The 18,753-nt window shown below is 36.5% G+C and overlaps 1 protein-coding gene across 2 annotated transcripts in view; it reads left to right on the forward strand.

Annotated features, from left to right (window-relative positions):
- EEFSEC (eukaryotic elongation factor, selenocysteine-tRNA specific) overlaps positions 1 to 18,753 on the forward strand; it is a 120,476-nt gene that overhangs the window by 46,772 nt on the left and 54,951 nt on the right. For both annotated transcript variants that reach the window (XM_064667524.1, XM_064667523.1), the window contains exon 5: positions 17,394 to 18,035. In XM_064667524.1, the coding sequence (XP_064523594.1) occupies positions 17,394 to 18,035 (642 nt within the window). The remainder of the gene's footprint in view (positions 1 to 17,393; positions 18,036 to 18,753) is intronic.

Genomic DNA, 18,753 nt, shown 5'->3' on the forward strand with positions numbered 1-18,753 from the left:
CTGTGATGAACATGATATGAATGCCTAGATACAGATTTTCATTTGCAACTGTCTGAAATGAAAGCTACAAACTCCCAGGCTCTTCATGGTTGTAAAGATTAGCTTCAAAGCATATGACATAAAATTGGCTTCTCTTGCTTTCTCCTCTAATGAATAAATAATCAAGAATAAACATTTCACACTTTAGGAATAACAAGGAAAGGTCAAATAGCCTTTTAAAGAGTCTCTGTAGCTAATACATCTTTAAATATTAAAATTGTAGAACTTGAAAACTATCAGGCCTTTGTGAAAGTTAGATTTAGTAGTTGAGCTGTTTCTCTGTAGGCAACTTCTTTGTAAGATATAGTCTCTCCTTATATATATATATATATATAGAGAGAGAGAGTGTGTAATAGATTCTGCCAAAGAATAGTAGAAGTGACCTTAATCCTTGTTCAATTTAGAGGCAGAAATCAGCCATGAGAACAGATTAACTCATTGGAAGCAACGACCCTGATGTGTATATATAGATGGCAAAGCTTTTCTTTAACAGAAAAGGGATACAAGTGTGGAAAATGATTCAGAAATTTGTCATGTAAGTTTGTCTGAGCCTTTAGAACCTCTTGAAGTTTTTCTGCTCTTTCTTGATATTAATCTAACTTACTTGGTTCGTTTTTCTTCGTTTCAATTACTATGTTGTAGTTGCTTTTTCTTAACATTATTTTCATTATATAATGAATTTCAGTAGCCCGTTATACTAACCATGCCTACAAGAGGTTTTTGTCTGGTGTGTGACACCTCGTACATAGGACTGCAACAAGTTAAATGGTGGCTTAGGGAAAAAGTATGTGCTATTGTGAATCAGTTCAGTTTTGAAATGTGGGTATTATTCATGTGGTATTTTCTTTGCCTCGTTGAAGACATTGATCCTGCTTGTGGAGATTAGCTGACAATAATTCGAAGTCTTCAGGGTCTGAGGAATATGCAGGTATACCACAAACACTCCAAACAAAACCACAGAAAAGAGAGGAAAGTTGAAAAATACGTATTTTTACTAGAAGATTGAAATAAATGCCTAATAAGACTAAAATAAATATCCAGTTTGGCCTTAAGTCAGTGCAAAGCAATACCAGTCGGTTTAGTCTAAATGCAAAACTTTGAAAAAGTGAAATAAAACACAAAATCCACTGTGAACTATTTTGCATTGAGTTTTAGGAGAGAGTTGGAGTCAAGTGGTGATTGAATAAGAATGTTTTGTACATATGTTTCTATTTCAAATGTTCCATTTCTGTTGTTGACATGATGCTCCTGTTTGGGGAAAACCAGTTGTTTGTACAAAGTATATTAAGGTGGCAAGGACCCTCATATTAATGCTTCTTTCCAGTCTTGTCAAAGGTTGCTTGGGTGTTAGAGGAGGGAGGTTATCAAATATCTTCACTCCCAGGTATGTCTTTAATCTGTTATGGGTGGAGATGGAGGAAGTTCTCCAACATGGTGGTACAGAGCAAGGCCCTAACTTGTTCTGAGCCCTTTGGTGGATCTGAGATGCTACCTAAGATTGAAGTTCAGCATAATTTATTCTGATGTCTTAATATTTTTCAGGCGTGTGTTTCCCTAAGTAGTGGGAAGATGATAGAAAGCTCCTGAGTTGGTAGAAAAATCACGGTGTGTCTGCTTTTCTTTCTTGCAGCAAATTCTAAGATGCAGTTATGGTCAAACACTTTTGTAGTACAGAATTCTTTTTTTTTTTCCCAAGTCTTTCCTTTTACTTGTATCCTTGTTTGTTTTCATCTTCAATTTTACTGCCCGCCCATCTTACCTGTGGAGGTGATTGAACTCCCATCTCTAAATCTGCTTTTCAGATGCCTAATACATGCAGACAGCACATCAGTGGTTGTCAGAGCTGAGATCACAGTGTCTTGCTGCCCTTTCAGAGAGGTTCTTGGAGATTTTAAAGTTTTGGGGGGATGGAAATTCTTTGCCAACTTCAAATTCACTGTTAGGAATAGACATAATAGGGGTAATAAGAGTAAGGACAACATCTTTAGGGAAGACAACTGTGGCTCCAGTAACCTCTACCACTTTAAAACATATGTACACTGAACTGATTTTGGGGGATTACCAGAAATATTAAGGTGTTTTGTTTTTAATTTTTTAAAGGGATGTTTTTGGTAGGAAACTATACAGTGTTTCTAAAAAACAACACTAATTTTCTAGTAAAAGCACACAAATTAGAATGTGAAGATAAGGGTTCTAGTCACTGGTTTTATGTTAGTTTTTTTTTTTTGGATTTTGGTTTTTTTTTTAATTTTCAGGGGCTTTGAGGTTTTTTTGGTTTTGATGAAATTTTTTTATGCAAGTTTCTTGTCCTAATTTTGATTAGAAAAAGCAAAAGCATGATAAATTTCTGGTGTGTTTTTTGATTGTTTGTTTTGTTTATTTAAGTAAGCGTGATTCTAATTCTTGTCTGAGGGTTGCATATATTAATTAAATATTGGCAAGGTGTTTCGAAGATGCATATATGGGAAGAGAGTTGGGCAAAGTAGTTTTTTCGTCAGACTTAAATGGGGTGGGGGAGAAGGCAAAGTTGACGTTCAGGCATAGATTTGTGGTTACAGTGTGACTCACAAGAAAGACTTAGTCCATCTGACATGTACATTACAAACAGTTGTAAAAACATGCCATTAGATATCCACGATGAGGAGTGGGCTGAGTTAACTCTATTTTGAATCCGTAATGTTAACGTTTTCTGGCACAGTGAGTGTAACTCCACAAATCAAACGTTGTATTATTGCTTTTTCTTTTACGTTACATTGTTGTCCCTGATGGACAAGGTCCCTTCTGATCAGCTCAGAAGTGAAGTTTTAATCCTGCCTTTCATTTGTTCTGTGTCATCTAGTGAAGCTGACACCAACCAGGACTTTTTACTGGAGTCAGGATTTAGATAGACTTTGACAGAGAATGCATTGATGTGATTTAAATTTCAAATGGTTATGCACAGTGCTTTACAATATACTTGCTGCTTTTCTTGCTTTTTCCTATACATGAAAGAAGAAATTGGCAGGTTAGATTTGTGTTTAAATGTGATTATATTTAACTTTTTCTTAACGTCTCTCTTAATTTCAAATTGTGTGGTGATAATTTTCCCCAACGTGAACTTCTGTGTAAGTGTAGCTTTGACCCTTTTGAACCCATACCTGTATCTGAGCATGACCATGCAGAAAGGAGTCTTGTGTTTTCCTACTGTTAAAAGTTATAAGGAGTCTTTATTCAGAATTTGGGTTCCTGTGTTTTAAGTTTTTGAAAGTATTGGCTTTTGTAGTGGATTCCTTAGGTTCAGTCTCAGCTCTGAAGGAGACATTATAAACATTTAATAGTTTTAAAAGAAGCTTTTTGGAAACTACATTATCTGTGGTATGTGCTGGATGTATGAGGGCTTTTTATATTTTCATTTCAGAAGAGTTGGGGTTTTTTTCTATAAAGCCATGAAGATGAGCTTTTTTGTGATAAAGAGTGAGCTTTAGGGTCTGGTTCAGATTCTGTTTAATCTTAGCTTTAACACAGTTAAGACTTCATTCTGTGTTTAAATCCCCTTGCCAAAATAATTTATTCCATATACTGTTTTTTACCTGTGTTTGTAAGTCAGATACTAAGACTTGAGTATGTTGATATAGAAGCATGATTAAAAAAAATCTTCCCCAATAAGTAGCAATTGCAACAAGTGGAATTTGATTTGAGGGGCTGAACGTGTCTGCTACACTGAGAGTAAGAGGAAACCACCTTTCAGAGTGCACAGAGATGGCACAGCAAGTTTTGAAAGTTGAGTGTGTTGGGGTTTGGGCTTTTTTTGTGGGGAGTCAGTGTGAGCAGGGTGTTGGTTGTGTGGGTGCGGTTATTAGATTTTTTTTTTTTTTAATACAGGTACTAAAAGTTTGGAGTTGTAAAGAAAAACAGATTGTCAGAGATGTTGATTATCCCAGTTACCACTCAAATAATTTGCAGTCACAAGAGCTCAGTGTTCATGTAAATCAAACTTTGATTTAATGATGGATTTAGTTTTTAGCTGTAAAAAGTGGCCAATGGAGTGGCCATACTGTAAATGTGTTTTATTTTTGTAGCCAATACTTTCCCCTGTTATATTTAAAGAGCATATAGATGTGTTTCTCATATGCAATTTTTTGTGTGGAAATTTTATCTAGTTTGAGTTTGTAGTGTTCTGATAACAATCAGAATTCTGCAATAATGAAAAATAAATCACAGTTGGAACAGGCAAATATTTGGGCTTTTGAACCTGCAGGATTATTTTGTATCTTTTTTTTTTTATTTGTTCATGAATACAACAAGCTTTAGTTTCTTTGAAGCAGACATCTTGGTGAAAATGGGAGAAGCTGAAACCAGTGCAGGCAGGTGTTGAGCAAATGTCTCCTGTGAGCTCTCACAAGGGTTGTGTTATAGATCTTTGATTCTTTTTATTAGTCTGCTCAGAATCTCACTTCTTTAATTTGGACTTAATTGCTGGGTGATTCTGTGGCATAAACATCCAGATGTATATCTGTTAAAATCTGATTCCAGCCAGTCTTCCAAGTAAGTTTTGTTTACCCCCTGTACATCCAAGGCTCACTCAGGTACCTTCTTCTCAGAGCTGGTATGTTGTTGTTTCAAGATAATTTTAACTAGCAAAATTACTAGACCACACACCTGGGATATTTAGTTACACCTTTTGAACCACACTTACAAAAATGTAGAGGACTTCAGTATTCCAAAAGCTGTGGATGTTTTCAACCTTGTCAATTATTTTTAATATTAAAGTCAGCAGATGGAGCCAAAGGCTTGTAGAAAAATTACTTGTGCTGAATGTATATGAAACCACAAAGCCCACTAAGTTTAATTAATAATGTTTCTACTAAAATTTATAACAGCAAAACTATTTATTTGCTGCTAAGCCTCATCGTATCATCCTTTTTTCATTCCCTGGTCTCTGTGCAGAGTGAGAGCTCACCCCTTCATGTACCCAGAGTCTAGGAAGGCTAAAAAGAGTGAAGTTCGAGTGGGAACCTGGTTTTCTTTGTAGATTTACATCTGTGGAATGGTTTCTGCAGTGGTGTTCACCACTTACCAGAAAAAATGGTATTATATTTTGTCAATATTTTTCCTTCTCCTGTGAGCATGGTAATTGGAATCCACTATTGAGGGTTAGATTGGAATTCATTGCAACCTCGGTTTCATTGTTACATGGTTGGTAACGTTTTGGGGTTTCATATTTTTCTTCTGAAGTGACTGAAATGGGCCTTTGCCTTAAGTAACATGTCAGACTTGATATTCTGATAGGCTAACCCTATGCTTTTGTTAAATGCTTTTGTTAAATATCTTTTTTTTTAAATCCTTTTGGGATTTTAAATAATATTTTCAGAAAAGTAAGGGGTTGGAATGTTCTCCAAATGTGTGCAATTTATCCCACTTTAATAAAATAAAGAAGCTCAAACACAATAAGTGGTACCTACCTTTTTCAGGAAAAGGGAGAAGAAAACTGTCATAGTTTTAAAAGATGATATACAATGGGCATGCAAAAAATTATGATGGCTGAACAGAGAATTCCAATGGTACAGTATTCTTTTGCCTTTATTTAAGGCAGAAAAATGAAAATGTTGAGTGACTAATAACAGTGGTTTTGTCTATTAAACTTTATGTAAAAAATTCTTTCTCCTCTAAATCTAATCTTCTGGAGGAATATAAAAATGTAGATATGTTACACATAGAATATAGAGGAAGTGGGATATAAATAAATGCTTAAGTATTGCTTATGTATTTTTTTTCTCATTTTTGTTTTACTGATTCTTGAAGCTCAGTCACTTTAGTTTGAAGCAAGGATCTCCTTAGAGGGACTTCAGAAACTTGGCTTACTGGCCAAGTTAAAAGCTTTTCTTATTTTTCTGTTTATCTTTGGCCTCATCTCTGTTTAAAATATCTTTCCCCACTTCTCCTGTTGATAGACAGTGATAAAACTTCCACCAGTTGTACCAAATTGCTGACTTAATTTCCTTTAATGAGCATAGGCTGTAGTAGCAAGAGTTTCTCACATTGATGTTTTTCTTTTGAATGATATAGTCAGTTTTTAGTTTCAGATTCACTCCAGACTTACTTATAGGCTTTTTTGATTAGACAGTTTTCTTGCTGTATGTACTCACTCACTTCCAATAAAATTATATTTTCAAGCCATTTGCATTGTGCTAAAAAACTCATGCAGGACTGGGAGTGTGCATCCCAAATTATATTGTTGTCCAGTCTCCTAAAGTAACCAAATCTTGCAGTCTCACTGTGATATGAGTATCTTCTACATTAATATTTACTGTAGCGGTATATTAATGCATCTTTTAATATAAAGAGAAAATAAACTGGTAACACAGGAAGACACAGTGCTTTTTGCTGTATTGGAGCTGTGAGAGCTGGTGACTATGGTGAAAGAAATCTGCAAATAAGGCAACCTGATTATGAAAAAGTACTTTTAAAAAAATTCTGATGGAATTTTTAAAAATACACTGCCAAAAAAAAAGGAAAAAAAAAACAAACACAAAAAACCCCCAAACCACCAAGCACCCAGCCCAAACCTAAATAATATAGAGAATAATGAAAAATTTTGCCCATTGCTGGATTGGCCAGATAAGCCTTTTTTGGACTGGATTCAGGCATGTCAAAGAATTTCTCGTGGTCTGCACACTTTGGATTACACGTAGTTTCAACTTTAAATTAAAAAGAAAAGGTTTTGACGTTCAGGGCTTGGAGGGAGTGACAGTTTGTAGTTTTCAGTCCTGACTGCAGACAGAGCAGACACATGTAAAATCCTCTTCCAGTCTTGGAATGTTAATTTTGAAGCCTAATTGTGGTACTTTGAAATGTCACTGGCCATTTTGGGGAGGTTGTCTCAGCAGGTGTGACTGGGCAGCTACAGCCCTGAGACCCAAAGGACAGGAAGTGAAAGATTCTGTGAGGAAAGAAATCAAGCAGGAGAGAGAAACACAGAAGGAAAAAAAAAAAGAGAGAAATGAAAATCTGCTTTTTGTGTGCTGCAATACTGTATAAAGATTGTTCTTAACTATTTGAAATATCTTTACATGCTAGCATTAACAGTCTACTTTTCTTTCATAGGCTTCTTGTTGCTCCCCTTACTTTTTTACCTGGGTTCTGTTGTTGGTGTTCTGCTGTCAGGTGGTGTTTGTGTGATGGCTCTAGCGCTGCCTCTTCTGTTAAACGTGCACGTTGCAACCTCAGTGAGCCTATTTTTAAGGTTCCCTCGTGGACCACATCTAGCTTCCTTTTAAAAGACCCATAATGGATTAAAATTATTTATAAATTGAAAACTGTTTATCAGCTTTCTCCTGCCCGACGGCTGTTTCTTTATCACTGATATATAAATTCCCAGGACAGACATTTCTCAGATTTTTTAGAAAATATTCGGGCAGTGTGTCCTAAACCAAATTAAAAACAACAACAAAAGCAAAATTGCATTTTGTTTGTAGTTTATCCTGTATATTTTGGTAAACATCCCATTAACCAAGAGAATCCTCTTGATCATTCACTGTGCCTCAGTGGTACTTGCACATCTCTGCACAACAGGCTTGTTCCCTTCCCTGAGTTGCAGTAGGTTTCCCATATCCCGTGTTTCTGTTACAGGTGTCTGTGATACTTGATACTGGAAAATGAGACTGCTTGTCTGAAAGAAATGAATTTGCACAGGTACTCAGAAATACTAAAATATGCTGGTGATTGTTCTAATTTCTTTGGATCTTGATGAAGGTTTTAAAAATCATGTCAGTAGGACTACAACTAAGAAGTATCTGGGTGTAAAATGTAGAAATATTTATTCACCTGATGACAGCTGAAAGGTTTAGGGAAATAGAAAGATAATAGGAGATTAGAAGTGTTTAAAAGATAGTTTGTACTTCTGTCATTTGAATACTGCTCCTGCCTGTCATTGTCAGAATATACTAGGTATGTTTGTAGCATGTATCAGGAATTCTTTCTTTTATAGTCAAACCTAGGGTTTTTCAAATTGGACAGCTCTTCCACAGCAAGTTAACAAATCCTTGAGAAGCAAAGAAGTCACAACTCTACGTCTGTTGTAAATGCGTGTTGTATCAGAGGTGAGGGACCCTTTCCATGAGTTAATCAAAAAGACCTATGCAAACAAGCAAGAGGATTTTTTTCTTCAGTCAGTCACTACAGTTACAGAGCCTGACATTGTTAGGTGAACCTTCGTGATCTCATACGCTACTGCAGACTCTCGTGTGCCAGACCCCTCTTAATAAAAACGTGGGGCACTGGATACACAAATTCATAGCAGCTGTCACAGCTGGGCTGTGCTGAAGTTTGGTCAAGACCCTTTGAACTTTTTATTTCACACTAATCCCATTTACTGTGATCAATATACGGACCTCCAGCTCCTAGGTCTGTTAATTAGGTGTCAAGTGTTGGGTTGGCCTGTGTCAGGCTGTAAAATACAAACACAGAAGAGACTATCGGTAGGGAAGTAAAGTGTTTATTGTCTGAATGTATAAGAGTGAAAAGTTGCCTTCCTAGCCTGAGATATCCTTAGGGATCTTAGGAGTTTTTTGTTTCTCTCAGTAGGGTAAATGTATGGTTAAACATGCATTTTAGCAAAAATATTAGCGCAATTGGGAGCTGCAGAATAATGTAAAAGATCCAATTCTGCAAATAATTCAATGTTGGAATAGCTCTCTGATTACCTGTGCCCCTACCTTTTTCCCCTGTTAATAAAAATACTTAATAATTACTGTAAGGTTGCTCTGAGATGGGAGTCCTTTCTTGTTTTGTGTATGTACATCTAAAATGAAGTTTCCTCTAAGATTTACCAATGTTTATTTTAACTTGTGCTTTCTAGCATTCAGGGAATAGACAGGATAACTTAGATCTTGATTTCCCCATCTCAAAGAATTTCGGGAGGTTTTTGAACTCCCCCATCTTTAGTTCTCAATCATTCAGGGAAGACTAAATATGTAGAATGATATTTCAACTTTCATACATTTTTGGGTTCCTTTATTTCAGTTTTTCGGTGACAGAAAGGACTGGGGAGTTTTGAGTAGTTTGTTTCATCTCCTTTGAAGAAAACCTAAAATTTATAATCCCAGATCAGACCTTTCCTATAACTCAGGCAACTCATCCTGTTAACTGTTTTAATATATGGCACCGCTATTTCATTAAACAACATCCAGGAATAATTAGTTCAGCAACGATGCCTCGGAACAAAAGCCCTTGATTTCGTTTAACTTTATAAGTTGGTCTCTTTTGATCTGCTAGAACACATCTGGGGCCTTTAAGAAAGCAGAAAGAAAAATATTAAATGTTTAGTAAGGCTGTTGGTGAAGGTTTTAAAGCACAGTAACCCTTTGCTACCAGGATGTAGCTCAAAGGCAAAAAAGTGTGAATTTCTCATTTCATGAGCTATGACATGGCACCTCTGTATGGTAAATGCTGGGTTTTTTCTAGTTGATGACCACTACATTTTGGCTTGATTTCCATTTTCATATGATGCATTATCTTCATCCTTTCCCTGGTTTTTCTGACCTTTTGCCCCCTTCTTCCCCTGGCTGCATTTGAATGGATTAATCAGAATCATTATTGTAAACCTTATGTTTTTTTGTACAATGTATCTTTGCATTAGAATTTGGTTTTGCTGCATCAAACTTTGCACTGCACTGCTTTGTTCCTTTAATAGCTTAGTATTATTTGCCAAGGTGGTAGGGATAAATCCATTTGTTCTTTACTCTAGACTTAACTGCTTAGATTTTGCAAATATCATAGAATCCAGAGGATATAAATTTACTCGTCTAATCTTAATCACTGTTATGACTTGTAATAGAAAATTGCTTACCAGTTGAACTCTTTAAAATTTGCCACTAAAAAATTCCTGCCTCAAGGGAAAACTATAAAGATTTTGTATGCCAGTTGTTTCTTATTTCATAAACTAAAAAGTATTGCAAAAAATACTTGTCTGATAGTAATTAATTCCTTTTTCTTTTCTTCCCGTAGCAGAGGTAGCTTTTGTTTTGATTGTAATTAGTACAAGGAATTCACTAGGAGTAGTACTATATCATTTGGCTTGTACTGATGTGCACGCTTGTGTTTGCTTGTTTGCTGCATTGCACTAGAGTACTGTTGTATTTATATTCCAGGCATTTCCTAGAAAATGTACAAATCATCACAATTAATGTTAACGTTTGCCACAGCTAATGAAGCCTACCAGATCTCTCAGTAATTATTCATCACCTTTGTTTCATTTTGTATAAATCATGGCTTCTATTAACAAGCTTACTTTAGAGAAAGGACAGGAGAACTTTGTTCATGAGAAAGAAATGAGCAAAAGAACTTTGTTCTTATTTTTCCCCTTGACCTGTCAAAATAGAAGCAAAAAGAGTTGAAAATATTATTTTTCATTACAGGTTTTATTTTTAAATGCAGCTTTATGTTCGCTCTGTGTTTGTTTTCCTTAGTGAGCCTTTAACTCCAAGGTTGTGACCCAATAATGACCTCCTCTTTCCACTCTCAATTGCTTTTGACCTACTCCATTAAGTAAAAAGAAATAACCTAACAGAAGGGTAACCAGATCACTGCTACCACACCAAGGAAACAGGCAGGCTTTGGGATGCTCTTCTTTAATCTCTCTATCCACAGAGCCTTCATTTTAATTTGCAAAATTGAACCCAGATCGAGAGCAGTAAAGCCTGAATACGGTAAATATTCATGCCTCAGTGATCTAGAGTGGCTCCATTACATTTCAGAGATTGGGAGAATTACCTTTTGGATTATGTATATTCATGGGCTGATTTTTATTTGAGATATAATATTACTCACATTGGGCTACATGTCGCATATTCTACCAAAACCAGCCTTCTCACAAAGCTCCAAATGTTCCTTACACGTAAAAGTTTTACTTCTTTACCCTATAGTTTCCTCTCTTTTATGCTTTTCAAAGACTGGTAGTAAACAAATTTCTTTTAAAGAAGAAGGAAAAAATGCCAGTAGAAGTTCTTCTATAAAACCTTCAACCCTGTGTTTACTGTGATGTGTTCTCTTGCATGTGACTTTGAAGTCTTCAGATAAAAGTATTATTATTGTTCTAAACCTAAATCTATTTGGAAAAAATAATTCAGTTCGTTCTGTTGGAAGAAGAAAATTCCAGACAGCCTTTCTTTAACCTATCATTTTGCGTTGGTTTTGACTTCTTTTTGGATTTTTTTCTTTGAAAAATGTTTTATTGAAATATTTTTGATAAGTTGCAGAAATTTTAATTGGTACGTAAATGTTAAGCTGCTTCTGTGTCATAGTTTTACTGTGGGTCTGACATTCTCTTCCTAGGTACTTGCTACCTAAACTCATTGGCATTATACTGTGCTTTTAAAATGCATACTTTGTCATCTGTAGTGATAAGCAGTACCACTTTATTTGGGATACTTGACATCTTATTCCTTTTTTTGGTTAAAAAAAAAAATTGAGATATTTTAGTCATTTTGAGATGAAAGAATGTATGGTGGGTGTCTGCCTTCTGCATCATTCCACACATCCTGGAGATGGGCATCTTATCCCTACATATTCCCCAGATATTTGATGTGTATGGCTGCCAAGCACTTTTGGCCAGAGGACTAAAACAGTGTGGTTCTCCCCTGTGTAAATAGATTCACCCAAATCTAGAAGAGAAAAGACAGAGAGAAAATAGAAGTGCAGTGGGGCTTGGTGCTCTTGGTGAATCCCAGGAAGAGGTAAAGGGTGGGAGCCAAGGAGCATATTAAGAAGATGTGCTACTGGGAGATGCTACAAGGGCAAATCATACTTGGGCAGCCTGATTTGGCTTCTGGGGCAGAATGTAGAGACAGGAAGAGTCATGATTTTAGTGAGGCTTCGGCAGCATCTTTTACAGCATTCTTCTGTGGCAGCTGGAGAGGTGTGGGGTGGATTTAGGGGGTTTGGTGCAAGTTAAAAATTGCCTGAAGTAGTCGAGGCTATTGGAAGCTTTGCTGTGAATGAAGAAAATTGCTATGAAATGATAATAATTCTGCAAACTCAGCTTTTTGGTCTCAACAACTAGTCACTGGGTTTTTCTTGAGAATTTGGTTAGTGACAAATGCTGCAGTTGAGTTTATCTGCAGTGAGGTGTAATGCCAATGTTATATCACAGGGCTGACAAGATTACTGGAGTTTACCAAATAACTACTCCAGTAAGATAGCATATATGTAATACAGTGTGAATTTGATGAGTTACAGCAAATAATGAATTTGGGGAAGTTCAATCATGAGAAGAAAATAAATAGAGGATAGTTTTCTTATTCAGTGAGATTTGTCCAGCCAGTACATGGGATGGATTAAGTTCTGTTGAAAAAATTTGGGATGATATACTTAAAGGCTACAGGAGACTGCATAGGCACAGAAGGTCACTTAACTTTACCTGCAAAATCTTAATCTTAACACTTGCTAATTTTTGGTTTGTGATTGTGTGCATGAATATAGTATACATGTAATTTAAATTAAAATTATGGTATTAAAGCAGAGGAAGATCATCGACCTGCTTCTTTTATTTATTGAGTGCATATTTCAGATGCTGAGAAAGGAAATAAACTAAATGGATTTTATTATCCCCTTTTATATTGCTTTGTATTCCAGTGTTGCAGTGCAGGCTATGGTGTTATTTTATCAGTAGGAGGAGTATATTAAATAAATCTGATAGCATGTGTGTGGTGTTGCATAAGTGGTCATATGGTGAATGCCCTTATAAACCTCACTTAAAAAAAATTAAGTTAAAAGAATTGTTCTATGTGAAATAGTTTTTCCTCCAGATGCTATGTTCCTTTGCCACATGGAGGTGAGGCCATGGATAAATAATAGATTCTAGAAATATTCAAGATCTTTCAGAAAATTGTTACTAAGCCACATGATCTGCTGGAAACTGCAAACCTTGAATTATTTCTGACTCTTGGAGGTTTCTGTTCTTTGTAGTTGATCCTAGCCGCTGTTGTGATGTTGACTCAGAAGAGAAAGCTCTCCATAGCCTGAGCAGTGGGCAGAGTTTTGCATTGTGTGATTTGCTGTTCAATGATGTGTTATTGACAGCTCCTGTTTTATTGCCATTTTATACTGTTTCAAGATTCTGGCTTAAGTTTTGGAACTGATCCACAAAGGCATCTAAGAGAATTTAGAAATTATTTCATACCTTATTTCTTAAAATAAAATAATTTTTGTTACTTGGATGGAGGAGAGGCCTTTACTTTTGATTTCTGATTCCTCGTTGTTGCTGTCTTGTACCTTCACAGCCTACATGTCCTTTCACTGCTTTCGAGCAGGAGTGGTTTGCTGGCGTCACTGAACACATGGCTGCTTGCTCATCTACAGGGTTCAGCTTTGTCATCCCTCATAAGGCAAAGAATTCAGCATTCTTCATGTTTAGAAGGGAATTTATGAAAAGATCTGCTTATGCGTAGGGAGCAGTCTTATATGTGAATTAGAGTTTTGCTTAGTTTCAGTGTATTGTGCTTAGATATGGGCTGACTGAAAGCTAAAAATTGTGGTAGCCTTTTTGCCAATGTAGCTTGATATCTTCTGACCACCAAAAGATGATACTGGAAACAGGAAGATGAGATACCTTATTCTTTATTTGGATTTGTAGCAGAGCAAAAGGGAGGAAGGCAGTCCTTGCTTTCAAAAGCATTTTAGTCATGCAGTTGAGCCTTAGTTTGCTGCTCCACTTCTTCTAGATGATATTAAGGTGGTATTTCTTGTATTTGGCACTTTGCTGCAAAGTATGGCCACTTTATACTTCTCAAGAGTGTTGTTTGTTTTTTTTTTTTCTTGTTTGGGTGCTGATTCAGACAGGCTTGCACTTGGTGTATTTTTAAACCTCTGGGCTGAAATGGTACTTTCTTCACTTACCAGCTCCTCTTCCTTCTTGGATGTAAGTTTAAAGATGCGGCTTATCTGGGCTCTGAGGTGTGATCTTTATTTTTAATCTGGTTGGAGTCCTCTGCATTTGAAGTGGGGTCTGTTTTTATAATACATATATAATAGTCCTTTTATAAATACTGCGTTTTTAATCAATATTTTCTCTAAAATATCATTGAGACTAATTACTTTAACTTTGCAGTTTCTCATCACTATTACAGGCAAATCTGGTTGCTGTATCTTTGATATCAGAAAGATGCACTCACAGCATTGGGAGGCAATGTGATGGCTAGGTTTTTATCTAAAGAAGCTCTGAGCAATGGCATGTGGCTGATAACTTAATGGAAGTTGGATAAATAAAGGAAAAGAAGCTCTGACATATCAGGGCCAAAAGTCATTAGTGGTCTTCTTCTGTATCCTGTTTTCTATTAATCTGCAGTAAACTGCTTTGAAAATCTTACTGGGCTTTTCCTTTGGTCTTCAAATAATGGGTTCTTTTATATTAAATACATTTGTTTATCTCAAGGGCTGAACTGTTTGGGTGCTTTTGATTTCTGTTTTGCATTTTTTAATCTGCATTTGAACACAAACTTCTTTCTCACTCTCTTTATGGACCTTTACATAATGCTTTAGGAACATTAATGTGATTATACAAATAAAATTTTAAGAGAAGCAAATATCTTTGCAAATGATGCAAGATTTCAAAACGTGGCTCTGGATTTATATGATGAGATATAATCAATTCCCCTGTGCCACAACTAGAAAGCAAAATGTGAGTGAATTTCTTAGCAAAGTTTTATAATGGTATCCAAGTTCTCCATGTTTATTTACATGGTTCACATGCAGTGAAGTCCATCACTTTTGAATTTCACTGAATATTGTTCCCCTTCTGTGTCTAAAGGCCTGATTTCCCTGCTCTGTCGAATGGATTGCTAAAATGGGCCTTGCACTATTTTCTTGGACAATGTAAGATAGAACTTGTTTTACAGACAGCAGTTTGAGGACTAAAATGGGGGCTTAAAATAAATGCAAAGAAGTGCCAAAGCTATTTGTCATAGCTGGTCTTGGTTACAAATTCCTGTTGATCAGGACGGAGCGCTCCAAAGTATTTTACATCATTCTGTTGGTAGATGGGTGGACTGAGTGGTCCAACTCCAACTCTCTACTTGAAAAATCCTTTGCTGTAAAGCTAGTGTGTGAAACCTTAGAACTGTGTTATAATTTGTAGGGATCCCTTACGCAGAGAAACAAGGTATGCAAAAGAGAAACGAATTTAATACTGAGGGTCAGTTGCATCCTTTTTCAGTGCTTCTGGGTTTGTATTTTAAGGCCAGACAAAACAAAGATGAATTTTAGTTATGTACTTGAGCCTCTTGAAGAAACCCCCTACATTTGGAGTATTTTAAACCATGGGCAAATATCTCTGTCAGTTGGGGTCAGAGTGAAATGGAATGAAATACTGTACTGATGTTCATGGGCTGCTCAGCAAACAGGAAATCAGTGATTTAAAGCTACTCTGGCTCTTGTTATTTGATCCAGTGGGTGCAGCTCAACTCCCTGATTCACTTCTCTACTGGTTCCATGTCTGACCTTTTGAAGGAGATGCAATTCCAACTCAGTCTGGGTGATCTAATCCACTCTCTAATCACTTATGCACACTCTGGCATTGTTCTGGTCAGATTCTAATTCCTACAAATGTTATGCTCTTGGAATAGAGGTTATGGTCAGTTAAGATAGTGCTGTATTGCTCCTTTTACAGTTCTGGTGCTGAGAACATGAGGGGAAAAAAGGAATGGGCTCAAATGTGTCCTTCCCATTTACTTCCATCCTCTGATATGTCTATGGGAACTTTACATACAGTAATAGATACTACTTAAAACAAATATAGATGGACTGATTAAATCATCTACAAGGTACTGGATAGATCAGCATGAAGTGATGATTTTCAGTAGGTTGTCTAATGCAGTGTGTTTTCCTCCTTGTGTCTGAGGATGAGCAAATCTGTCTGAAAGCCATACCCAGCTCCAAATAAATCAGGTGATTCTGAAAGCCCTGGGCACTCCTTCCCTTCTGCTCTGGTTCTGCCCAGTAGTTTGTTCCTTCTGGAGTTTTTTAAATGCTTACATACGGTTTGTGGGTGGTTTTGGATTCAAGATTGAGAGGATCTCAATTCTTAAAGCTCAGGATGTGCAGGACTTGCCTCCTGTGAGAGAGTTGGGGGTAGCACAGGTAATCTGCTATTTAAAAGAGACAACTGGAAAAATCTCTTGTGCATCTTCCAGTTCCAGTTTTGGTTTGAGGAGTGACAATGTTGGAATATTCCTTGGTTCTTGTCAGTTTATTGACCCTGTCCATGGTTGTAGAAGAGGAAAGATTTACTGCCAGTATTATCATATGTGAAGTCACAAAAGTCTTTCAAAATGGTTTGGGCTGGTACTTCTCATATGGCAGTTTCATTCTTGTAGTGCTTGTTTATATCTTTGAAACACATTTAAAACAACCTTATTTTTTTATTTTTTATTTTTTAAGTCCTTAAACATTGTATGTATCAACAGTGTTGCAACTATAACATGGATTGAAACTGAAGAGGGGCGGGTAGTGAATGAAAGAAGGGAGGGTTTGGGAAGAGTTTGCTTCCAGCCTCCAAAAGTACAATCTTGGAAGTGAATAGAGAGCTGGAGGTAAACACTAAATTATTTCTCTTCAACTTATCTAGATAGGTAACACTGTCTAGGAGTCTTAGCTAAAGGGATAATGAATGTATATTTGAGTACAAAAATGCTTGAAACTGAAACTCTGCTGAGTATTTACAATGGCCTTTTAAGTCTGTTTTGACATTAGTTAAGATCTTGACAAACTCTTTTGGTCCAGGCTTTTTAGTGAGGGGTTTTTCTCTTACATGATCACACTTCTTGATCTCCTTTCTCATAGTATTTTGTGGATTCTTCAAGAATTCGCAGGCACTGATGTGGCATTTATTTTGCAAAATGTTGTAATAATAACATTATAATCTGTAAAAGGGCGTTTCTTTGGTTTTGGTTAGCAGCCAGAGTTTCAGGGAACCCAAACAATATTCATAGTGGTGAAGCTCATTGGCATTGTTATTTGTATAAATATGCTTTTCCAAAAGCAATACAGGGTTTTTTGTTATTTTCCAGAAGATGTGTAGCTGCTAGTTTTTTTTACTTTTTTTTTTTTTAAATCAGCTTTCTGTTTTAGCTGTGACCACTTTCTGCTGACTTATTTTGAGAGCTCTTTATATTCCACTTACTGAAGGTTTTAGTTCAGCCTTAGACTTTTCATCTGGTCCTCTATTTTGATCTAAGTTTCTGCAATTTGTTCCCTTCTGGGTGGTTGATACATGACAATATAAGCATATATCATGTGATATAAGCATATCATGATATGAGTATTCATGATGCACTCATGTGCAATTAATTACTTTGTTCTTTTTTCTCCCCTTTCATCAACAGGTGACAAAGAAAGTCAAATCCATGCAGATGTTCCATACTCCTGTGACTTATGCTATGCAGGGTGACAGAGTAGGTATCTGTGTAACCCAGTTTGATCCCAAACTGCTGGAAAGAGGCCTGATTTGCACCCCAGATTCACTTCACACCATCCATGCTGCAATAATTTCCTTGAAGAAAATCCAATATTTTCGAGGAACTCTTCAGACTAAGGCCAAGTTCCACATCACAGTTGGTCATGAAACAGTTATGGGAAGAGTGATGTTTTTCAGTCCAGCCCCTGCTGACTTCAATGAAGAAATTCAAGAAAATGTTTTTGATTTTGAAAAAGATTATCTTTATCAAGAGCAATATTTGTCCAAGGACTCAGTTTCTTCAGAGGAGAACAAAGAAAACGACCAGGCAGGAGAAGTCCAGCTCCCAAAACAACAGTGGGCTTTGCTAGAGTTTGAAAAACCAGTCACTTGTCCTAAACTGTGCCTTGTGATCGGCTCCAAGCTGGATACAGATATTCATGCAAATACCTGCAGGCTGGCATTCCATGGGGTGCTGCTCCAAGGCATGGAAGACAAGAATTACACAGAGACTTTCCTTCCAAAGCTGAAAGTGTACAAACTGAAGCACAAAGAAGGACAAGTGGAAAGGGTAAGCTGTCTCTTTAACGCTATATTTGGGAACTGGAAATATTTGTTTCGTGTAAGTACATATATTGGTGGGCTGCAGAATTTTCACTGCTATGTTCCAGAGTCTAACATTTTCTAATGTTTATATACCTAGTGTATTATGTGTGGTCTACTTGCAAACAGTCAGAAATTCTTGGTGAAAGTGACTTGTTTATTCAGTACCATGCAGTGTTGAGTAACTTGATGTCTAATCAGTGTGTTTTTCCCAGAGATTTGCTTTGTGTACCTCCCTAAGTGACAAAACTTCCAGCTTGCCATTGACATATTTTACACAGTCTACAGTGCACTGGAAATGTAAAGACAGTGTAAACGAGAAGGATTAAATTATGAGTTAGATTAAATAACACAAAGGACACTAATTCTTTTTTGCATTTTCACATTGTAATAAATAAGAACACTTATTTTAGTAGGCAAAAAGAAGTCTCCTACAGGATGCCTTAGGGAGCTATGGCATGCTGAAGTTGGAATCAAGTTTGTAACATGAAGAACTTGAACCATGCTTAGCACGTTGTTTCTGTGTCACACACGTGTTAATCTGCTGTAGTGTATGTACTTGATCCACCTCAGTGTGGCAGAAGATAGGTGTTTTTTGGAGGAGTTAGCACCTACAGTAAAAATTAATTGGGATTTGCTTTTACCATTCCATCAGTATGGAGACACTGTCTGACAACCACTGTCTG

Source organism: Pseudopipra pipra, chromosome 11 (assembly GCF_036250125.1).
Source record: "Pseudopipra pipra isolate bDixPip1 chromosome 11, bDixPip1.hap1, whole genome shotgun sequence".
In the NCBI taxonomy this organism is placed as follows: Eukaryota; Metazoa; Chordata; class Aves; order Passeriformes; family Pipridae; genus Pseudopipra; species Pseudopipra pipra.